At 43.2% G+C, this 25,122-nt stretch overlaps 1 protein-coding gene and 1 long non-coding RNA gene across 3 annotated transcripts in view; one reads left to right on the forward strand and one right to left on the reverse strand.

The window, feature by feature from the left end:
- The window catches only part of KLHL14 (kelch like family member 14), a 61,250-nt gene extending 36,786 nt beyond the window's left edge, over positions 1–24,464 (reverse strand). The window contains exons 1-3 of one of the 2 annotated variants that reach the window (XM_065668191.1): positions 24,108–24,464; positions 22,481–23,466; positions 8,164–8,285 (exon numbers count right to left, since the gene is read on the reverse strand). In XM_065668191.1, the coding sequence (XP_065524263.1) occupies positions 8,164–8,285; positions 22,481–23,421 (1,063 nt within the window). In that variant the 5' untranslated portion in view covers positions 23,422–23,466; positions 24,108–24,464. The remainder of the gene's footprint in view (positions 1–8,163; positions 8,286–22,480; positions 23,467–24,107) is intronic. The other variant, XM_065668192.1, reaches the window with a different exon arrangement.
- On the forward strand, positions 176–16,059 carry LOC136008646 (uncharacterized). Its single transcript, XR_010610174.1, has 3 exons — positions 176–238; positions 9,079–9,293; positions 15,924–16,059. It is a non-coding gene; the product is annotated as an uncharacterized LOC136008646 (long non-coding RNA).
- Positions 24,465–25,122: the final 658 nt, after the last annotated feature.

Consider the following 25,122-nt stretch of genomic DNA (forward strand, 5'->3'; position numbering starts at 1 on the left):
TTGCACCTCCATATGTGCCTAGCTGCCATTAATGCTACATAAGTCATACATACAGAGCAACTAGGTAAGAATAAACACACAAATTTTACCTAAATCATCTAAGAAACAGAAAGCCATGTTTGCAGCAAGCATAACATTCACACAATGCCACATATTTTTGCGTGGAATTTATTTCAGATGGCTCATTTTTTAGAGACAGTGGCCATATAGCATCAAGGGACCTGTACAAGCAGATCTGGTAAGTACATTCTGGCATTTTTTCCTTCCACTAGAAATTATGCGACTATACTGAAATCTGTATCTAGCAAGGTGGGACACCCGCTTTGGACAGAAGACAGGAGAATGCAGCTCCCAGTTCTTCTCGGACCAGGGTATGTGTGTTCATAGCAGACACACAATGCCCACAGGCTGAGATGACTCAAAATGTTGCACATCTTCTGGGGCTGCATTAAGCCCAAGTATCTGTGCTCTGTTGCTCACCTGGGCTTACTGATGAAGTTGTAGCAACTTGTTATTTGTAGGTAAGCAGTTTCTGGTTTGCAATTAGCTTTGCAAAGATGGACAAATCTGTCTTTCGTAGGGCTGTGAAATACCCACTGGGACATACATGAGGGATTTGTAAGTTAAATAAATGTACTCTGACTTAAGCAAAGCAGGGAGTTGAACCTCAACTGACAAGAGATGCTGAGATGAGAAGGGACATTCTGATACTTCAGTTTTGAAAAACATTTAAAGGCATTTGTTTTCATTTTGCCTTGGAACAAAGCTGTACAAGTTGCTCCAAAATGGAACAGTTATTCTCAAGCTATCTGTAAAGATATGTAACTCAAGTTGAAAGATGAGGTAGAAAAATGGCTATTTCTGTGATCCTGGGGGTAGGTTTCAAGTCAAAGGTTCTGCAAGGATATGGCAAGGACCGGCATCTCCATGAATGAGCAACTTTCTTTGTAAGACATTGCCACAGGAGAGGTCTTTTATCAGCATCTGCTGTGGAAATGGCACAGATCACCTGACAACTCATCTATCTTACACCTGCTACCTTCTTACTTAGAGCCACCCATAGCTCAGCTCCACACTGTCTCGGTGCCCTGTCTAAAGATGTCTTGGAATGGGGTTGTGTCCTGTTCTCTTGTCCCACTCAGGTTTTCAACCACAAACCTGTTTGAGCACAGGCAGGGAACAGGACATTCAGGTAACACTTCTGGTCTCTACCTGAAAGTAACCGTTTGCCAGTGGAGTTTGTGAGGATGAAGGAGAGTAGATTCAGGCATCTTTGTATATGTACAGAAAATGAACAGCCTGGTTTTCAGAGCGGAGGGTGTTCACAAGTCTATAACAAAGGGCAGAAAGTAGCCAAGAGAACCTGAAAGAGTTGAGGGCTTCAGCACACACACACTGGATGCAGTGATAAGACTTGCCATTTCAAAGACATACAGCATCAAGATATAAAGGGACTGGGAATACAGCAAGAGAAAGCTATCTAGAATCTACCAGACACCACACAAATAAGGCACAGAGTACTCAAGTTATCACAAAAGACACAGAGTCAGGTAACGTATTAAAGCAGAAGCTAACACATTTATAATCAAAACCAAAAATTAACAGAAAGAGTGCTGACATTTCTTAAAAGTTATCTCAAACGGCAGTGCAGAAGAAAATTATATCTAACGCACAAATACAGCACTCATTGTCAGAACATGCTACATTTTCACTCATTCTTAGAGCTCTGTCTTGCTCTTAGATACAGAGGCATGCACCATTAATGGCACTTGCATGGTTGAATTCCCATGCATCATCCTCAGAATGGGAGTTGTGGTTAACCTCTAGCACGTCACATGTGCAAAAATACTCGTCACTATATTTCTGTTTCTTACTTCTATATTCTCACTTCCCTGTATGTGTAAAACATATGGCTTACACGCTGTGTGCCTGACCACCTTGAATTAATCTCCCAAATCCAGGTTTAAGTTGGATAGTCATACCAATTGGTCAACTTTTCTGTGGAAGAATACCTATTCTTTTGTGACCATGTTTTCCTGATTTTGAACCTTTTAAAAGGGTATAAATATAAGGATGGAAAATAAAAATAGAATTTATGTTTAAAATTTGCTTTTAGTGTAATCAGTGTGTTTATTTAAGAAGGAGGATACATAAAAGCATGTGCATACATGTACTTGTGCAACTTCTACACACATCTCCTACATTTATTAAATCTGTCTAGTGGGTAATATAAAGACTTCTGCCTTAGCAATATGCTAATGCTTGCTCAAGCTTTTCAGTGCAGTGCTGAAACCATTCTCGACACAGCAGTGAAGCAGAAGCTGCAGCATCCTTGACTGCTGGATAAATGGAGTAAGAGAGAAAATTTATCAGGGCTACCAATAAATGTTCATCAAGACACATTTTTTATTAACATAAGTGTGCACTATTCTCACAAGTGACAAAAAAGGAAAAAGAAATTATAACTGGTGCATGTCAAGAGAACCTGTCCATCTGACTCAGCTCACTTTTTGCAAATGTCACTTCTTTTATTCAGTTACCAATTGATTTGGGGTAAATTGAAGGAGGAAAACTTTACTTCTAACACACTGGTCATTCTTCTAAAAGGTAAAAGCTCTAGAGCAGATGAATTTATTTGCTTATAAAGATATAACATTTCCAAAGGCATAACGTGCTAGGCATGTAGTGGCACTTAAGCTGACACTTAAGCCTTCAAAAACCTCCCAAGAATCTCTGTTGTGAGCTTATCTTGTAAGTAGCCAAGCTGGAAAAGAGAAAACTGGATAAAGCACTCCAACACATGAATGACTGAGAAGCTCTTGATGACTCCAAAGCCGTTTCAGAAAAACAGGAGCAGGAGTTTTGTTACTGATTTGCCCAGGAAGGACAACTTATCGTTCTGTACAGGAAAGGCTGCTACAACTGAGGACCACACAATTGCCAAAGCAAGCAGAGAAGGAAGAAATACAACCTATTCCAGCAAAAATTACATAGGCTGCAGAGTGGAGTGACCCAGGTTCTCCGATGCTATGACATGAAGCAAACCATTCTACCTTCCTTCCACAGTTTCACATGGATAGAACGTGCCATGGAAGAGTTCAGTAATGTTTCCAACATTTTACGCTTTTATTTACCCTTTTGTGCTTTGGAGCAAAAGGAATTTTGTGTTGAAAGGAGGATTTGCTGTACACCTACATATCTGTAAGACACAATTTTTTTCCTACTCATTGCTTTCTAATCAGACAGATGGACACATTGCTATGGAAAAAAATACAAAAAATAGAACTAAAACAATGACTGCATCATTTTTATTTATTTCTTGTATCCTCTGTTCACGTAGCAAGAAATTTAATTCCAGTTGGAGCAGTCTCTTGTGATATTTTTTTCTTTCATTTAATATATTTTTTAAATGCTTAGAGGCATTATGACAGAAAAGCATGTATTTTTTTTTTTGCCCTGGTTTATACCCATCATCCTTACCATTACAAGACAAAAGCATTAAAGAAAAATTAATCATGTCAAAAGATTTTAGCAAAAAACAAGGGAGACCATGCATAAAGCATCGCTTTGTCTAGTGTGAAGTCACGCTCTGATTAAAAACATATAATGAAAGTGAAAGTAATACATCATTGCCTTAGCAGTAGGGTTTTTTGAGAGAGCTATGCAATTCTGAACACAAAAAATCTTTATAGGCTCTGGATTTTGGAACTTGCAGTTATTATAGAATAATTCTAACACACAAAATATTGTTTCACTTCCTTAACATTTAATTAATCTTAAACATTGCTGCTAAAACGAAACAACCGAAGGGGTTCTAGGATTAAGCACAGACTCCTGGCAGGACCGTGGCTGATAATTAAAACTGAAGCAGCAGTGGCTGGTTCGGAGCAGCAAGGCATGAAGCAGTGACACAGAGACCTCCTCACTGCCCCACATCTGCTGAGTAGTCATGAAGACTGCGAAATATCATGGAACAATGAAACCCCATTATAATAAAGCAGAACTTTTGCTGCTCCTAAGGATTGTCATACACTGATCAGCTGTTCAGTTTTGTGCCACTGGGCAGTGGCAGCCTGTGGCTGCTGCATGACACAGGTAGTACCCAGTTAAAAAATGAACTGGTGCTTGCGCATGTATAGACAAACCTGAAGAAACCACACAGGGAAAATTTGCTCCCTATGCTCTGCCATGCAGTCTATAAAAGCCTCTACTTGGCTCAAGCATGACTGTGCACTAAGCAGTGTTTCAAATTAAACAGCAACATGCATGTTACATATCTCAGATTAGGACTGTACCCACATGAAGTAAAATTAGGTGGCAGAAAGTGTTTGTAAAATGCCACTTACTTTCTCCTTTTTTATACCCTTTATTCTGTCTCTATTCTTTGTTGCCAACATTGAAAGAATAACTCTCTGAGAAATACCAGACAGGAAAAATACAGAGTAATACTAGACTGTGAAAAATCTACCGATTCCTTGAGCCATAGCATTCTTGCCTATAGATGATGACACTAAAAAATTGGAAATGGGTGCATGCTTCCCCTCCTCTCCTGGGTCTATGAACAAGGCAAGTTGTTTTCCTGATACCTTTAGAATTACTCCCATTAGTACTGATGCATTTGGTGCTTTGGCTAGCCAGGCAGAGAGAGGTGGGCAGTATCCCCTGCCAATAGATCTAGGCTTGTCGTAGGAACAAAATGAGACTGCTACTCAGCTGAGCTGTCATACTCGATAGCTTGTGCTGTTCCACCTGCAACTGTCTTCATAGCTCCAACTGCAGCGCCACGGCTTACATGGTGTCAGTAGTTACTGATGGTTGATCTTCTGTTCCTTATGCATCACATAAGGCAGGACACAGAGCCCTAAGCAACTGAGTGGCTGCAACAGCCACTCTCCACACACTGAGAAAGAAAAAAGCAACAGGCAAGTTGCTCCCTCTCAAATGGGTTTGCAGGCCCTGCTGAGTAACTCCTGGGCCTTCTCTGAGTGGAGAGTGAGTAGAGGAGATTTGGTCCCCTCTCAACCATCTCCTCCTCAATGGCCTTGACACTGCATCCAGGACTACGCGCCTGCAAACTTCTTTCCCACCTTACCTACTTCCAAATGCCACTGGCACAGACAGCAGAAAACGAGTTATGTAGGTTGGTTTGGAGGAGGAAAAGGGGAATTTCTGTGCACATTTACACTGGATCAGTAAGCCACTAAGAGAAAAACCTGGCTTTTTGTTGGTGTGTGGGGTAGTCTAGTGAAGGGCAGAAGGTTAAAAGACTTTGTAAACATTTGTTAGTACAGCAGGAAATCAAATACACCTATGGCAATAATAATATGGAATACCCTAAAATACCTGACTATAAAGTCCAAGATTCTTCCCATCACAGAATCTCATCAGCAGGACACAGCTTTTGCTCTGTCCCTGCCCACTGAGGAGCAAACTCCTCATTTGCACTGATGAGCTGGGGGTGAACTGCAGCCTCAGGACTGACAGCACTGTCTGAACAAGTGAAAAAGAAACAGAAAACAAATTCTTCCTCCTTCACTGCTGATTGTACATCTCTGATAAGAATAAACAGACCAATTATTTTCTGAAATTGTGGTCTGGGAACAAGGTAAAAGGAAGGAAATAAATGTACTTCTTCCAAGATGGCAAAAAATACATGTAAAAATAAAGATAAAACAATGTCTTTAAATTCCACACACTGTAAATGTCATAGTATGTTGATACAACACCACAACTGCACTGAACTATCACCATGCTGTAAGGTGATTAGTTCATGGTCTTTCCTAAAACTGCTCAGTCACAGACCTAAGTCCGTGCACTCCTATGCTGTAGAGTCCTTCAGTGTTTTACAGAAAGGAGAGCACAAAAGTTCCACTCCAACTTCTCTCCACTTCCCATCTCTTTTATATTTAGAAAACAAAGCAGGGGATATACCTAAAAGTTTAATTTCAACTTTTTTTTTTTAATTAATTATTGATACAAATATGGGTAATATTTGGTGAGTAGCAATACTATTTTCTAAGAAATCATGCTTGTTAACATTTGGTATTTTTCAGTTTGAAAAGACAAGCATTCTCCTCTCTGTTCCTCAAACAGCAGTCCAGGCCTAGAGGGCACGCTTTTCTAGCAGGTTTTGTACAGAGTTACTCATGTCACGAGAGGGCTGAGTATTTGACAAGCATTGTCTCAGCAGACACTGAGACAGATCCTAGGACCTTCAGGTGTTCCAGTGCTGAGCACAAAGCATTTGAACATCAGCTAGGGCTGTAACAGATCTTTTTAATCTCAGCACAGGTTATGTGCATTAACCAGAATGGAGAGAGATTTTTTGCTCACTATTTGTTAGAGGTAACACACAAAAGATAACATTTCTTTTTCTAAAATTACAAAAAAATTACAAAAAAAAATTACAAAAAATTACAGAAACATCTCTCAACACCACCATAGATAGTGGTGTTACTAGCAATGGGCTTCTAACCAGAATATTTAGGTATCATGTCTCTGGATCCGGTTTCCCACAGTCTTGAAGAGAGCATTATCATAGAATCATAGAATAGTTAGGGTTAGAAAGGACCTCAAGATCATCTAGTTCCAACCCCCCTGCTATGGGCAGGGACACCTCACACTAAACCATCCCACCCAAGGCTTCATCCAACCTGGCCTTGAACACTGCTAGGGATGGAGCACTCACACCTTCATAATGTAAGTAACCAAGAACTGAGTAAATTTCATTCTCACAAAATGTGATTTATCTCCAGATAGGTAAGATTCAGAATAAAGTGGGTTTTTTTGCTTTAATTCAATAGAGAGTTCAGATCTTGAAGAAAGAGATCCGTTTGTCCTGCCTCTCCTGGTGAGCCACTGGATTAGGCACAACAAAACCTAAACACTTCTGCCTTGTGTAATATCACTGATTTTTCACTGACTTACCATCTTCAGAATTTTCTTAGATGTAGCATACAGAGATGAGTATCATGTCTCATTGGTCTGAAAAATGTGAAGCGTAGTATGGTCCCTAGTACAGATCCTGTAGACTTTTGTAATGTACAGTTCATATGAACTCTGTAATTGCCATTCTTACACGCTACCCTCAACTATTAGTCCATGCAGAAAGATCTTCCATGGTAGAAAGCAATTTGTAAAAGCATCGTTTTAAGTCGTGCATCATGGCAGTTTTTTAATTCTTTTTCATCCTAAACTGTGCATATAATATTAACGTTGATGTATTCCATTAAAGGACTTTGGATAAGAGATGAAAAACAGAACTCTGTAAAATGTATTTTACTGGGGGAAAAAAAAGCAGGTCTATTAGGAAATCCAGGTTTTACCAGTTGTCCAGTTTTAGAAGAATGGCTTTGATTTATGGATCAAAATTGCTCATTTATTATTTTATCTATACTGCTTTGGGCAATTTTGACAGTTAAAATTTAGTTTTATTGACCAATGCAGCCAGTTTAGCCACAAGGGGACTAATACACACACAGCCTGCTGCACTCAAGAAGCTATGATTTGATTCCATGACCAAGTCAGACTGGGAATCAAAACCAACATAACAATAAGTTCCAAGTCTTGATGCTTGAGGCAAAATACTTACTCTAAAACACAATCAACCTTTAAAAGAAGGTGGGAAAGAGTTTTGTGATAGGAGCCTCCATGCACTGTTTATTGTAGCTGATATATTCCGCCAATGGTTCTGTCAGCAATGGACGCAGAGCAGTACAGAGGAAACCTTTCTTTAATGACTGTGGACAACAGATAAAGCTGGAAGAAGGAAATGAAAATGCAAAAGAGAATCAAAGGTGTGCTCTAGTACTACTGCTTATCAGGGATCTCACTCTGAGAAAACTGCCTCAAACACTGCCTTTTCTTTTTTCCTAAACCAGATTTTATTCATATGTACATAAATATGCATGTACTCATGTTGCAGTATGAAAGACTTACAAGTTTACTTAAAAAACTTACTGGAATGATTTTAAGCCAATGTTAATTTAGGCCTATCCTGTTATAAAATTAGCATCTTTTGCAACCTCAATTTATTGCTCCATTGTGAAGCCCCTTGTGATACATAAACAAATCTCTGAAGAGAAACAAATCAATAAAGTGTCTAATTTGATTAACCATGTTTTTAAATTCATCAAGACAACTGTACAAAAATAAACCACTTACTTGTCAGTATTTTCCACGTCTTCTTTTCATCATCATAATACTGAACCAAATTGCTGGGTAGCCGGTCAGGTCCAGGAGGCAATCCTCCAACCAGCAACAGCATTTTCTTATTGGAACGAATTCTTCACCCAAAACAAGAGGAAAGATGAACAACCACATTACTGAGAAGTATTTTTAGTGGCAACAAAATCATCACCATCAAAAGAATGTTCACTGCTTGCAGTTTTCTATTTCATTTTTTGTGTTTCTTTTCCCAATCATGTCTCAACAATCTTTTGAACCAAGCAGAAAAATGATCAGAAAAGCTGCATATCTCTCTACTCATGGAGTAATAAGCTTCCTTTATGCAATTTGTTAGAGGTTCATTCTAGAACGACCTTTTTCTTATATTATCCCTTTAAATCATCACTCTTTACAGCTGAATACACATGAAATGCTCTGGAGTTGTACTAAGGTTAAGCATTAAAGTTGCATGTCAAAAATCGTATTAGTCAAAATCATTATTATAAGCCATTCTACACTCAAAGAACCTTGAAAAAATTAAGGTTATGCAGAGAGTTTGTGAGCCAACTCTTTAATCACACACTGAACTTCAGATATATAGTTTAGTACAATTAGCAGCACTGGGCTAATGGTTATGGGTTAAATGCTACTTACAACCACTTCTGTTTGTTTAATTCAGTCCAGACTCCTGCTTTCACTCCCCTCCCTGACTCTCCCCCTTCTCTTTGCTCTCCCCCTGTGCACCACTGGCTATAGCAACACCAATTGGTAAAAATGAGACTGTGATGTTGTTGTGAGCCTCCCCAGAGTGGAGCCCTGCCAATGCTTGCCACTGATCCAGCGGCATGAACCTGCTCAACTGTGCAAAGTCACTCTAATTCCCTCCCTCTGTTTTTCTACCTTCTCCCCCAGGGGGCAACCACTGAAAGGAGTGACTACCCACCCATCAAGAGCTGGCAATTCGCTGCTATTAACCGTGACCGTGATTCCCAATCTGCCTGGCAGTTCTTAAGAACAGGACTGCAATGTCTCATATGCAGTAAAAGCGATTATCTGCACCCTGGCCTCCAACACTCCACCTGATGAATGTACGATTTCTTCGCAACATTAAGGGATTTAGCACAATTGTAAGTGAAAAGGGGAGGGGAGGCCCAGACCCCCAGATGAGCCCTGATGCTTTAATAGTCACTTTGCATATAATTGAACTTTCATCAGTTATAGTAAGCTTGGGTGTGGTAACACTGAGATAAAGGTCTGTGCTCAAAATGTTCCTGTTTAAGTAGGAAGGTGATGTAGCTCGGTAGCATGCATTGATACAAATGAATGCACTGGAGGACCATGAGTTTGACGGAAAGCACCCTTGCCAAACACCATGTAGCAATCTTCATGTCAGTCTTGAGCAAACACTCCTGGCCAAGAAAGGTACAGACTGCCACGAACCAAAGCCCACCACCACAACTACATGTGGCGGGCTTAATCTGCCACCCAGGTGCTCCAATATCAGCAGTGCACTGTGGCAGTGAGTGCTCTACTATTGAGGCACACCAGTGGCTTAGCTCCAGCTACTACCTAGAATGAGTGTTGGGGGCCCACTGATTTACATTTGTATCAGGACTGCATTCCCTTTTGAGAATTTTGGGCAAAATTAACTAGGCTGTGCTGTAGACATGCACTACTCAAAAGGAACCTCCTCCAGGAAGGCAGCACACAGCTAAAGGCTTGAGCCATATGATGCTTCGGGATAAAACCTTTCAAATGGCTTTTCAAAGACAGCTACAGACTGCAGATACATCTATCACAAGGATGGCCAGGGAATTACCTGGCAGAAGGCCTTGTTTGTTTTTAAATGGATTTAGGACTCAGGGAAGGTCCTGAATTGACAGCGTAAGAAATAAAACCCTCACTGCAGAGGCAGGAACTATACGCCAGAGGCAGGGACACTGTCCCACTTTATTCTATTCCCCTGCTTCGCTCCTGACTTGGGGGAAGCCCCTGTGGTCCTTCAGTCTTTCTGACAAGCCAGCCTTTGACCTCTGCACCGAACCTGCTATGTACTGCTAAACAATGATTGTCACCTGCACCTAACTGTATCTATGTAGGATATCAGGAGCCACCACATGATCACTGTTGGCACAGGCTCCACTCAGAGAGCCCAAACTCTGGGGAAAGCTTTCATAGAAATTGCCGGCACCTTGAAACATTCAATCTCCCCAGTAAAGTTTTTAATGAGAGAAAATTTGGCAGAAACTATGCAACACAGGAGTAAAACTATTTTTGGTACGAGTTAGGGATGACTGCACATGTAACAAGTGGCAGAGCAAACCAGAGCCATAAGTCGGTTATGCATGGCCATCCCTAACGATAGAGAATAAATTGTTTATTCCAACCCTCTTGTGCTGTATGTTATATGACAATCAACTCCTTGTGTATTGTAAAATTCAGAATGCCCTTGCAAGGTTTACTTGATAAAGGAGTTTATTTTGATTTTCATCTTTCATCTGTAAAATTCCCTTCTAACTCCAAAGCACTGTGAAAAACCAATGAATGGCCAAGGCTCAATAGTTAAGGTGAAGAATGAAATGTCAGATATGACTCTGAGTTTCCAGACTCTGGCAGCTGCAACTATCCTTAACATTACTTTTTCAGCTAAACAGTCAGAGAACTGTTTCTTGAGAAGGAGCAGCACTTCTATTTGGGAATGTTTAAAAAATATTTAGTGTTTTTACATGTTTAAAATGGAAAGTAGCATGAGCAGAAGCCCTTAATGAAAGCTTCATAAGAACTTAATAGCCAGCACAGTCTCTACAAAAGCACAAGGAACTCTCATATGGCAAAGAAGAGAGGAGTTCTTTTACTCAAAGTATCTAATTCATCTGGATTGAGAACTCTTCCAGTGAACCAAGTTAAGATAATACAGTGACTAAAGATATGCATGTTTTAAACTGATGTGTTTTCTTGGAGCTAGTTCTGCTTTTTAAGTTTTGGTGTGAATCACTACATTTTAGGTTTTCAAAAAAAGAAACTTAATTGTTTATTATGTTATTTTTGCATTTCATACTGCACTGAGCAATACTGTTAAAATCTTCAAATGCATTTTGAAATATGAAAGACATGGAATTGATCACTGCTCATATGCAGATGACTTTTCCAAATATTAATAAAAATGTAATTCACTGAAACACTACGATGAAGGTAGGATTTAAAAATATGTGTAATATCTTAACAAGATAAAGTTTCTCTCTTTCTGTCATTAGTGTGTCATTACATGTTTACTATTTGGATAACTCAAGATTACCACGTGAAACACGCTACACTGTATCTGAAACACTCTCTTTTCATAGTCCTTATTTTGCAATGTAATGTACTATTCAGTTATATACTGTAGTTCACAATGTCCCTAGCAAGGCTGTTATGATCATGTTGTGTTCAATTAACAGTAGTGGGCCCCGGACAGGGAAGGCTAAAATAATGTTAACCATGACCAGGCAGGCTGATGTCATGGCAAAAAGCAAAGGCAAATACATCCATACCTTATCCAAAAAGCATTTCTTATACCTAGATTCCAAAACTCTATTTCTCATTGATGAACACACATGTGTTTTATTATTCTGCACACACTTTGCAGTTTCTGTCCTGCATAGATTTTAAAACACTTAATTCACCTTAATTAAGTCCCTGGGTACCTCATGTGGTGTGAAGTTCATTTTGTCTACTTAAAAGACTGGAAATCAAACTATGGTTTGAAGTCAACATTTTCAAACTTGTATCATTTCTTTCAGGCACACAAACCTAGGAATTAGAGCACTCATACAGGGGGCTTCATTTTCTACTCACTTCAAAGCTAGCAGCAGATGCGCATAAGGCTAAAACTCAGGTCATGGGTCTGTAGTCTGAACTAACCATGAATACACAGGGCAAAATGCTGAGCCCAGGAGAGTTTATCAACTCACGAGGAAGCAGTAGAAATGACAGTAACAGACCTCAGTACTCCTGACAACCGCTCCCACCCTTTCTTTCCCACCCACTCTTTCGCAACCTTTCCATTAACTTTGTGTTAATGGAAAACACATGAATGGGAAATACTCTTCTTGAACATTGTTTTTCTTTGTTAGCATATCCATCAGTCTTGCACTGATGGGCTTTTCTTATCTGGGCAGTTAGTAGAAGTTCATTCTACCAAGGCTGGCAAGAAAACGAGCTCCAATAACAACAGGTTTGCTCCAGACTCTTCCAGTTTTTAAACAATGCAGTAAGGCTCTCCCCTCTGCATTAGCAAGCACAAAGAAACGGAAAGAACACAACAATGAAGTGGCAATCCCGTGGTTCTTAACACACTTGGTGTAGTGTTACACATCAGAAAGAAAAACTGCACCTTAGCTCATAGTCATCAGGTAAAAAAAAAAACCCACAAAAAATAACGACTCCCCCCCCAAATATCCAACTACACCTTTCTCAGGGCTATAACAGAACCAAAAACCTGGAATGTTAATTCTCTTTTAATATGTGCTGTCACTATGGCTTTGAGTATGGAGCAAGCCAGGTGGCTTTTCACACCAAGGACCTCACAGAGATGGAATTCCTTGCTCCTGCTTGAGTGCTGACCTTAAACACAGCAAAGCCAAATTGAACTTCAGGTATTTGCTCGCTGAATTCAGGCACAATTAAACCCAGGCAGAAGACCAGCCCTGGTCCAGCAAGAGCAGGTGAGTGGGTGGTGACATTTAATTACAACCACAATCTGGTTACATCAAAGGACTGAGAAACTGGAGGCTGACACAGTGATACTGTCGAAACAAGTAGCGAGAATCTCTGAAATAGTGGCTGTATTAACCTGAAGCAGAAACAAAATATTGCAGCGAGGTTTAGATACCAACCTCAAGGTAATATACAAAGACATAAATACACCTTCCCAATCAGCATGTCAGTTACAGACCTTTTGTTTGTTAACACTAAAGACTTCATTTAATTTTCAGAAACCGGGACGGTCCTTAGCAACCTTTTCCTTGTAAAAAGGCACCTGAAGGAGTGCTGTGTCCCACAAAAATGTAATGGAGACTCTAGCTGCAGTCTGCAGCTTTGAACTGATGCTGCAGGCACCCATTTGCCTGTGACTGAAGGAACTGTTTTCCCATCACAGAACATGTGATCTTTGACAACTGGTTTCCCTGCTCCTGGACAGGCATTTCAGTGCAACAGAAGTGTCATATGAAAACTGCTTATTTCAATGGATTTTGGCCACAGCTGACTGCAAAGATAGCCATGATTAGTAACACGTGTTTAATAGACAGAAAATACCATTACCTGGCAGTTTAACTGTGAACTTGATAAAAGCCATAAAATACAATGTAAGATTTATTTGGGATGGAGAGATTTTGTGAGGTTTTGCTATCACTTAAGATGAATTAACGAACATCACAACCTACAGGTGAATAGGCATCCAGAATCTGTTCCTAACTCTACAGTACTGCCAGGGGAAGAACTGAGCTCTCACAGCCATCAGAAGTCCTGCAGATCAGGCTTCTGCTGTGCCTCTGGCCCACCAGGAATATTCTTCTTATGGGCCTTAAAGACCTTACAGACCTAAAGGGGTATCTCAATTTTATCAAAACCTAAAGCATGCTGAGGTCTTCCATAAATTATGATGAAGAAATTATTCATCTCTTAGGTTCAAAATACATTCAAAACCACACAGAATGTATGAATGCTGCTTTATTAATTGATTTTTTCTGACTCTTCTAAGGCACACCTAAGGCATAATTGAAAGAATGTGAAAAGAATTTCTGTTTATGCTGTACCTGAAAATCAGTCTTATAATTCATTTTAGTGCCATGAAGATTTTGCTTTTCATCTTTTTCATTCTCATGCTTAGCAGAAGGCCCTGAGTACAAGTCTTCATTGCAGCAGAGCACACCGTAATATTCACTGAAGGGCTTCGGTGATGCCCAGGAGACACCTGCTCTCCTGCTCATTTAGCATGTGTTGCTGACCACTGTCAGACTGAAATTTAGGAACAGAAACACTAAGCTGGAATTCTTTGACGCAGATACTGACTTGTTTCTGTCCTCTGAATCGATTAGAGTTTTTTCCCCCAATGCATTCTTTTTTAAATAAATGAACACAAAAAAAAAAAAAAATAAACCCACTGTTTGCTCCAACAACAACCTTTCCTTTTTGTCTATGTAAAAAGCAGACGTCTAAGGGTAAGTGAATCTTTTGTCTGACAGGCCACACTTAAGTGTTGCAAAGTTACCTGACAAGTTAAAAGTTTCCTCTATTTCGACAGCTGCCAGTTTCTCATCTCCCTATTAAAATAACTTAGAATCCACTTGGAAAAACTGATTTTTCTTTATGAATCCAACCCCATTGCTGTTACTAGTTTAGAACAGTCCCTAAGTAAATCTTGGAAGAGCTGCAGTATTTTTTTAGCTGGAAGATTTTTGAACTGAATGTCCCTTCCTTTTGCAAGAAGAGCCTCTGAACTAATAGGTAGCTTAGGGGTTGGGAAGTATCCTGGAAGAGTGGCATCTACCATCATCACTCCTTTGGGAGGAACATACAAGAATGTCCTTCTCATCTTTGTCTCCCTGTATTGCCAGCTTATTCTTCATGTTGACAGGAGACTGGTACAATTCCCCAGAAAAAACGCTCAGTAGCTTTCCCATATGGAATCTTGCCAAGGTTGCTGTACTGGTACACAAAACTGTTGTTCCTTACCTTGAGACAGGCCTTAATACATATGTTGCCTATGTGAGATCATGAACAGTACTTGTAGAGTCATAATATCTATACAAATAGATCATTTGAACACAAGCTGTTAAATTCACTGAGATCTGAATGCTAAAGATATCCTTACTAGCCACACAGTGACTATCTGAAGCATTCTAAGGGATTTGAATAACATGAATTTTACTAGCAAAGCTTATACTGGTAAAGAAGTCACAAACCCTGACATGTCACCAATCTTATTGGCAAAACTATACAAGCAACTGATTTTCCATATTGTTGGAAGCTCTGAAAAACATTCCCTTGATTCTGAATACTTTCAAAAATAAAACTAAGGAAAATGTCAAAGCTATTTTACTTTTTCTTGTTTCTTTTTTCTTTTTTTCTTTTGCAATTTGCTTTCCCTTCCCTACCCCCTTTTTTGCCTGTTTTTTTTTTTTTGTTGCTGTTTTCAAGAGAGGAGGTAAAACTGAAATGTTTATAGAATGGCTTCAGGGTAGTCAAATCCTCATTTTTCCTTTAGGAATTTCAATCAACTCTTCTTTTTGATTTTCAGACTGTGAAAAGTCAGTAAGGTCCTTTTTATGTCTGATCCTGTATCAGATGTCCATGATGGCAGGAGCTCTCTGCATCAGAGGCTGTGCTCTCTCCAGCTGAGGCTCCTCCTTAGAAAGCCAAGTGGAAGAAACGCAAATATTTGCTTATGACTAGTTACCTTTTCCTCTATTTGGTTGGGTTTTTTGTCTGAAGGGAGGCAGCAGTAAGGGGAAGGCAGGAAGAACCAACTGCGGCACCAACTTCTATTTACTTCCAGCTTCACTGCAAACCGTCTGTTTCCATTGAACTTGGCAGCTGATAATATTTGCTCGAAGTTTATTGTCTGCTTTCCAAGAACACGGCAAGAAGTGTCGACTACTAAGTACTAGGCATGACGATCCTTAAAGAAAATTTCAGGGAGGCAGCAAATATTAGAAATGATGCCAGGAAGTATCTACTAATGAATTTCAACTCACAATATTCTTTAATTTCTTTAGGTGGCCCTTTGGTAAACCTGCAATACCACTCAGGATCTGCTTCAACAAAACCAGCAACACAGATGTTTATGGAGCAGTGGAGTCTAGCTCAAAACTTTCACTCAGGATTCCTATTAACTTCCCTGCTCGCTCTTTTCAGGACACGTTGTGCAAAGGGTAATAACAAACTTCAGCCTGATTTAGAAAGCTGCTCTGATTTTTAAAACATGGAGCTGTCTGAAAAGCGGTGTTTTTACAGATTATGAGGATTTTTTTCCATAATGTGAGCTTAACAGAACCAAAGTTTTTTTCCCAGCAAACTATTTTCTGCCGATTTTGTGTTCTATGTTTGCTTTCCTCACTCCCCTTGCCTCCAAGGCTCGCTATACTTTCCCTTCAAGTACAAATCCGAACAATCACACCATCACAGCTCTGTTCTATTTACTGCTCAGCAGTTACAGACCTAGAACCTCCATACTCTTCTGCTACAGGGAAGAAACTAAAGTGACACTAGGCCACAAAGTGCACCACCTGTGTGACCTATGCTCTCTGGCAGGAAAGTCCTGAATTGCACAAGAAAAGCACGGGCAAGACTAGCACAGGCATGTCTTATGGGAGACTGCCCTGTTCTTTTAAGCACCAGCAGGATTTGTAAATGAGCTGCACAGCCAGTTGCAGGTGGTGGAAATGGGCGTTTTTGCTAAAGTACAGCATTAGAGAATGAAATTCCCATTTTCACAGCCACTTTGCCCTTAGTTTGAGTGGCTTGGTAATTTTTTTGTTTGTTTATTTTAACTTAATTTTCCCTATAGAACAAAGAGGCTTGAAATTCAGTGAAAGATTTTCCTTCTTGGAAAACGAGTTCAGAGATGGCAGATACTTGAAGCTGCTTCAAGTGCTAAAAGGGGCAGAGTGTCAGAAAGCTAAGGAGCAGCACAGCCCAGCCAGCTTCAGCATGGATCTGGAGAGCCAAGATGAGTGATCCAGTGCAGTCAGCATTGGAGTGTGAGGTAGGGAGCCTGGCAGAAAGGGGCACTGGGGGGCCAGAGGCCATAGCAGCAGAGGATTCAAGAGAAGGGACAGGCGGAGGAGAAACTCAGGTAGGCACATAAGGCAAACACGGCAAGTAGCTGAGACTAACTAGGATTAAACTGACTACAAGTCTGTGGTTCGTTTCCCCACAGCCTCTACTGTGTCAGTTTCCCTTCTGCAGCTCACCTGAGAGAGTCCTGACACAGGTACAATTTCCAAATATTAATTCAGACATGTCAGACCTGATCTAAAATAAACCAGAGCCTTCTATTCACTTCATCTACACCACAATGCAAATGTTAATAATTAAGATATATTTCAAAGTATGTTTATTTCAGATGTCAGTTTGGGGTCTGAAATATTTCTCACTTCCAATTAACCCTGAGTATGAATATCATACTGAAAATCCAAAATTTGGTGTCAGGATCACAAAGGGACAGGCAGGTGGCTGTTACCAGAACACACAACAATGTATTTCAGTGAAAAAACCCATGCAAATCCTTATGCAGCCATCAAACATGTCCTACTGAGATATTACAAAATTTTCAGTAGAAAATTAGGTCAAACTGAACTACAGTCTGTGAGGTTTGTAGACAAAATAGTGTGTTCAAGAAGGAAAATATTTAATTACCAAGGGATGTAACCAGTCTCTTCAAATTTTTAATCTCCTCTGTAGAAAGTAAACCAGACTGGGTACAGAAGTCTTCCACATAAACGCTCATGTTTGATGCTATTTAGCAGTTTATGTTTTTCCTTCTTCAACAACATTTACCACCTTCCTACTGACTGAAAACTGGCCATATCATGTTCATCAGCTACCGTTGTTTAACTTGCTGCCACTTTCACTAGTATTACCTAACACCAAACAGTGTGGAAGACACTCTCTCCCCACTGAAATTGAATAAAAATAAAAATCTCTACAGTTAGCTCTATCAGGACCAGAATCTCTTCGAATTTCCCCCAAGTCTAGTAGTCCAGGGAGCAAGAACTATAGAAAAACAGCTGGGTCTGAACATGCTGGGACTTTGCTGAACCCAGAAAACAGCATGGTCAGGCTTAGCCTAATTACCTCTTTTTATTTTCCTCCTTTCTCTTTAATTCCATATTTCCTGCCTATGACCTTTCCCATCTCCATCAGCTGGTTGATCCCTGTCCATTTTTCTTCCCCCACATCTGAAATAGCTTTTCCAGACACCGAAATACTCATCTGTTATTGACAACAGATGCTGTTTCTGCTAAGAATTAGGGTTTTTTTCCCCTTTTGTTTCATTCCCTTTCTTCTTTTTATCTGCCAGGGTCTTTTTTGTTTTCCTTGTCTCCTTTCCTGTCTGTTATCCTATTCTTTCACTTTCCTCCCTTTAAAACTGTCCTACTCTCCCCTTTTCCCTCATTTGTATTGCCTTGCTTCCGCTACTTGTGTCCTGTTTCTCCCCTGGTTATCTCAAATCCTTCCTTTTTCTGCATCTTCCTCTCTCTCCCAGCTTTACTTTCTTCATTCCCCTCTGCCTTCAGGTACCTGATGGAGCTGTGCCTGCAAATCCTGGAAGCAGCTGCCCAGCCCAAATGAAAAGAGCTGCCTATGTCCTGCACCCAACAAACAACTCCCAGGCCACAAGGGGATGCTTCCTCCTACCCTGCCTTCCTTCTCATATCTCTCTGGAATACAAGTCATTCTACATAGTTACAGGCGAGTGAAACCATAAAATCACAGCAATGTTCTACAAAAAGGCAGCAATATTTAGATAAATCATTTAACAATAAGCGCTGTAATTTAAGTATTTTCCTATAATGCTCCTTTCTCTGTCTGCAGCTATACTGTGCATGAGCACAAGCAAAATTAAAGTAAAATGCTAGGCGTTCCACAAAGGTGATGTGTTTTTAACCATTTTCATTGTTGCAAGTAAACATGGGAGCAATAATAATTCTCACTAGCTCACTCATTTTTGAAAGTGACATTCTTTCCAGCAACATGGTAATGCTCTAACTCAGAACTTTTTAAAAATTGAAAACACATACCGTGTATTATATAAAATATATTATATTACAAAAGAAAGCACAGAGACATTTTAATCAACTCAATACTCCAGTGAAGTCCAGACAGTCAAATAAATAATGGAAAAACGAGCATTCCTCTATCTAAATGCATTTTAGTCCCAGAACTACAGAAAACATGATACAGCACAGATGTACCTATGTCTCTCAGGGACAGACAAACATCATTTAAGCCTAACACTCAGGGTCATCACAGTGGGTGGTGAAATCAATTGGGATTTTTCCTACTGATGTCAAAACTGACTATGCCTCAAGAGTCAGTCAATGATAGCAGCTTGTGTGCTGAGGCCCTGCTGCAGGTGACTGTCACAGAGTTAACAGAATTACTAACTTAGCTTAGAGTTGAGCACCTGATCAAAATGCCAGATCAGAGCCAAAACTGCTGTGGTGAAGTCCTGAACCTCGATATTCACGCCAAGGTTCACAAGTCAGGAGCGTCATTCCTCAACTTCTTCAACTACGATTGTCTAGTTGCTGTACTTTGAAACATAATTTTACAGAATGAGGGCATTCAGGCGTTACCTTCTCTCAGGAAATTTCAAGGAAAAATAAATTTTCTCTCCCTGCAGGTAAACAGTGTTATTCACTGAGGCACAAAAGACAACCCAGGTAACTACTAGCCCCCCAGCATCACTTGCACTGCAGGGTCTGCATTTGTAGCACAAACTTTCTAAGCGACTCTGCTCACACCGCACAGACTTATGATCCAAAACTGCTTTCCTCCAGCCCTGACAACAGTAAAAACTTCTGTTTGTCAGAAAAGCAAGCATGTGGGATTTACCACATAAAGAACAAGCTTAAAGAAATAACCAGTGTTAACTTCATAGTTAGATTTCAAGCTTCCCATTGTACTTGTTTTGTTTACGAAATGTAAGTGGCCTCAGTTCCAAAGTACTCTAAAGTGATAGTGCAGAAATGGGTATGTACATATACATGTGTACACACTTGTGGTTTTTACGTAGTATATTACAATAAAACATATGTTCTTTGGAAAATGCAGAAAAGGTATCTGCTGGTTCTGAGTGTGATTCTCCTAATTTCTTCAACATGCAGTAAGCAGGTGGCTACAGCACTGTGCTGCTTCTACTCCTCACCAACCCACACCAAACTGTGCAGTATGTATTATGCTGCACAAGAGGAACAGTTATTCTCTTCCTAAAGACATGTGAATATTTTATGAATGACCTTTCATTAAACTTTAAATTTCAAATTACCAAGGTCACTGTTGCTCACAAAAGAGGTAATCAAAGTTTTAATGTCCTTGCTGTTAGTTACTTTAAAGATTTCCTTCTGCAAATCAGTAACTTAAGGAACTCTTTGAAGATTTTGTTCCTTAAAATAGTATTTTACTGAATGAGTGTCAACCTGTTCAAATTACAACTTTAGAGAAACTATGAGTAACAAGAAGGCCAGGTCTGGAAATCTCTGTAGTCTTGTGCATGATTCTTTATCCATATTTAAGAAGGCATTTGAACATTTATGCAGACTGATGAAATCTTAAAGTGATTAAAAGATGGGCCTTTGTGACCTTTATGAATTCCCAGGAATATTATCCAAGACCAAAAGTTAAAATATACCAATCGCATCCTGTATCACAGAGCATTTCAGCATCTCTTCAACATTTCCATATTGTGAGTTAAGTTCTAATGCCTCCTCATAAATAAGAGAAATCCAAATGGTTTTGCTCTGATTTCACCACCACCAAAGAACCCAATCAAGAGAAACTAGTTATGATGCTGTCATTAAACACACATTAAAGTTGAGAAGGAGAACCTTAACTATGGTTAAGGGTCTTTGAAATACCACTGTCTGCACATATGTGCAGACCTATTACAAATAAACCCCATGGTATTTGTGGTATTTGAAGTCCCCTGTAAGTCATTAAGTAAGCAAAACTTAGAATCTAAACTAGGTCTACATAAAGTGGAACCTTTTGTGTACACTCCCACTTACAGGGGAAGCCAGCTCCCAGCACCAGGAGTATCAGATTCTCGCAGCATCCATGACACTTGTAAGCATTCAGTGGTCAGAACACCACTACATATCCTTCAAATGACATGGACCACTGAAGCTGGAAGGTATCTTCACTGAACCAAGCCGGCTGGTATCTCAGCAATCCACCAGGACACAAGCCCCAGCTTTCCTCCGCCTCGAGTGCAGCACCTCGACCAAGGAGGAAGTGGTGGGTTTTGCATTTTTGAAAGTCAACAGTTTTGAATATTGAAATGCAAAGGGTATGCACCAGCTACAACAGTGGCGTCTCAAAAACACTTTGCACTGCAAAATGCTGGTATTCATTTCTTACTGTAAGGTTTCGAGTGAGAATTGGTTAGGCAGCAAGGTGATAAGCACAACAAAACACTAACGGAGCGAGCTAGCCAGTGATAATGAAAGGAGGCACAGCATTTCCAAAGTTAAAGCATCAGGGTACCCATTATATGAAGATATAAAGAATCCTCTGCATTAATGCTAACAGAGCATATCTAAAATATTTAATAACATCCTAGTTTTTCTAGCTGCTGTTAAGTCATTAATAATATCCACCTATTAGTTAAAAAGCTGAATAATACAAAGTGGGCTTTGATTTCTGCGCTACCATGCCACTGTATAATAATGCCACTGGAAAATGGTATTATCTTTCTAGTCATTGGATGAAATGAAGTATAAACATATTTTAAAAGGAGAAAAATAAATACCCCCTTCATTTCGGGTATATTTACTGCTCATTAAACTACATGCTGTGCTTTCACTTCCTTACACCAACCTCATATTGTCAGTCTTTTGACACCATGATTCATTACCTTATTAAATGAAAATAACTGACATGTCATAGACATAAGGGCTATGAAGTCACAAGTTTCCATGCACAATATGGACATACTGCCCAAACACCAAACATCGGGGTGTGCACAGATAACGGAGTTACTGATGAATATAATTAATGACATTTCGCACTCGCGTATTACAGTTTAAAACGCCCTGAGGATGCAACTCCTTGGTAAGAAGTAACGCTGTGGGGGGAAATACAGTGAATAAATGTGGCCTTCAACAAACACCACGACAGGTTCCGCACGCACGGTGACACCCCACATTCACACGAGCCCCGCGGGCCGGCCACGAAGGCTCAGGGCGCTGCCACCGCCGCCGGCGCGCCGGGAGGCCGGGGAGCGGGGCGGGCAGTGCCGCCTCCCAGGAGGCCTGCCGCCCCTCGCCGCTGCCCCGGCCGGCTCTCCCCCCCTCCGCAGGGCCGCAGCGGCCCCGCCGGGCAGAGAGCAGGCGACGGAAAGTTTGGCGGCCCCGCGGGCGGGGGGCTCGGCCCCGTCGCCGCCCTCCAGGCGCTGCCCGGCCCGGTCGCAGCCTCCGCGGCGGGCGCCCGACCCTGCCCCCGCGCGGTCCCTGCCCGCCAGCGGCCCGGTCCCGCGGGGGCTCCCGCACCCTCCCGCGGCCGGAAGCCGCCACCCCCCCCTCCCCGTCTCCCCCGGCGCCCCGCTCACCTGCTGGCCAGGCTCTGCCGGCAGTGCTGCCGGAAGGGCATCAGATGGTAGTTCATGGCGTCCAGCAGCAGCTTCTGGCACACGGGGTCGGTGCGCATGAAATCCACCGACTGGACCCGCTCCACCAGCTCAGGAGCCGGGATGAGGGCGAAGCGGAGGCGCTTCATGAGGTCCGGGGCGTATTGCATGCGGGTCTCCCGGTCGTGCTCCAGCCAGAGCACGGACATCTGAAAGAGCGCCAGCTCCGACTCGACGGGGGGGGGCAGCGAGTCAAGCAGGGCGCGCATCTCCTCAAAGTTGAGCAGCAGCACGTCCTCCACCAAGTACTTGTTGGCCAGCTTCTTAGTCTCCTCCAGGCCGTGCAGGGCGGCGATCTTGCACACCTGCTTGTAGTTCTGCACCGAGATCTGGTCGTTGAGGAACTGCACGCACAGCTTGGTGACCTGCGGGATGTGCAGGATCTTGCTCACCGACAGCACCTCCTCCACCGTGTCCAGCGAGAGGGTCACGTTGGCCGTGTACAGGTACTCCAGCACCAGCCGCAGCCCGATGGACGAGCAGCCCTGCAGCACCAGGTTGTTGATAGCCCGCGGGCTGGCCAGCAGCTTGTCCTCCGGGGAGGAGGATGGGGTGCCAGGCTCCTCCTGCGGCTGCTGCTGCGGCGGCGGCTCCTTCGGCGGTCCCCCGAGCCCGTCTTGGGCGCCTGGTCCTAGCCCCAGGGCGTGGGGGTGCCCGCCGCTCCCACCGCCGCTGGAGAAGAGGGATCGGAAGTACTGGGAGCAGGAGGCCAGCACGGCCTTGTGGCAGTGGAACTGCTGGCCCTGGGCCGTCAGGGTCACGTCGCAGAAGAGCTGCTTCCTCCACAGCAGGTTGAGGCCGTGCAGCAGGTTGTCGCTGTGGCTGGGGTCGAAGGTGGAGGTCCTGTCACCGGATCTGGACATGGCGAGCGGCCTCCGGCACACCTGCCTTTTAAACCCTCCTCCAACCTGGGCAGAGGGGTGGGGAGGAGAGCGGGGTGGGGGGACACACGGGACGACACAATAATAAACACAAGAGCTTTAAAGGCCCGGAGGGCGCATCCTGCCGTGCGCGCACGGGTGGCGGGGGGATGCAGCCGGGGACGGGCTCCACTCCGCCCGCCGAGCCGCCCCCCGCCCCGGGCACGGACGGGCTCGCCCGGAGGGGCTGAAACTTGGGAGGGCTGAAGGAGATTTATTTTTTGCCCCCCTCCCCCCCATACACACACCACCCCTTTCTCCTCCCTCCTCGGTGCAAACCGGGCTGCTCTCCAGGGGAGGAGCAAGGAAGCCGGCGACGTTCTCAAAGCTGAGCCACCTCTCCCCCGCCACCAAAAAAACCCTCGACCCCACCAAGCACCCAAGCAGTCAGACACACACAAAATAAGCCCCCCAAACTCCGCGATGCCAAGAGAAACTACCAAGTGACTGAAACTCTGCCGGGAAGGCAGCAAGCAGCCCCGCAGCCAGCCCCCGGCCCCCTCCGCCCGCTTTGCCAACTCAGCGCCGCCGGGACCCGCTTCCTCGCCGGGGCCGGAGGGCTGCGTTCCCGCTGCCAGGTCCCGGAGTTGAGCCCCACTCCCACCGCTGGGCTTTGCAATACTTCGTACACTGGGGCAAGTGGGGGTGGAGGGGGAGCGGCAGCCTCGGGCCCGGAGAGGGGCTGCCGGCCACTGTCCTGCCCGGCTCGCTTCTCCCCGCAGCAGACGGCGCCGCTGCTGTAACTCCGGTAACTACGTGAAGTTCAAGTTGGGGGAAGGACGGGGAGGCGGGCGGGGAGCAGGGCCCTGCCCGGACGCCCCTTGGAGCGACCGGGCCCGGCCGCCACCCCCGACCCCCTGCCCGTCCTGGGAAGGGGGGGTCAGCGAGGCGGCCCCGAGCTGTGGCCGCACCTGCGGGGTCTGCGCAGCCACCGACCCGCGCTGGCCGCATCCCGCGCAGCGCCGCCGCCGCCGTTCTTCCTCCTCCTCCTCCTCCTCCTCCTCCTCCTCAGCGGGATCCCACCGAGACCTGCTCCTGCCATTGCAGCGCGCTCAGTCGCTCCTTAGCAGCGCTGGGCTTCCTCTGCCTCCCTTCACCCCCGCCTCGCCCCATTTATCGGCACAGCGAGGGGCTCCCTCCAGCCGCTTCCCCTGCCCCGCCGCCGCTCAGCCCCGCTCCGCGCCCCGCCGCCGGCTACAGAAACCTCCCGGAGCCTCTCCCTTTAAGTGGACCCGGTCAATCCCCCCCTCCCCACCGCACACACACACACATACATACATGCACACACACAGAGACATACACACACACTCCTCCTCTTTCTCCCTCCCCTTCTTTCTTCCTCGTTTTGCCCATTTCTTGCAATCGGAGTTTATTCTGCAAACGCGTTCGTTACACAACTGCCCCCCCTTCTCCCGCACACACTTCCAGCACACACACCCGCACACACAGGCACCCCCTTCCTCTCCCCCAACAACAAACAAATCAGGAGACACGAGAAAATGCACAGAGACGGTTAGACACAAGGCCAGAAACTTACCTGCTCCACAACCAGCTGCCAAAGTAAAGGTTCACTTAAGCTCCCCCCCAAAAAAAATCAATTGTCCTTCCTTTTTAAAGGTTTGCTTGCTCCTTCCGAAAAAAAAA

The sequence above is a fragment of the Lathamus discolor genome, chromosome 2 (genome assembly GCF_037157495.1).
Source record: "Lathamus discolor isolate bLatDis1 chromosome 2, bLatDis1.hap1, whole genome shotgun sequence".
NCBI lineage: Eukaryota > Metazoa > Chordata > Aves > Psittaciformes > Psittacidae > Lathamus > Lathamus discolor.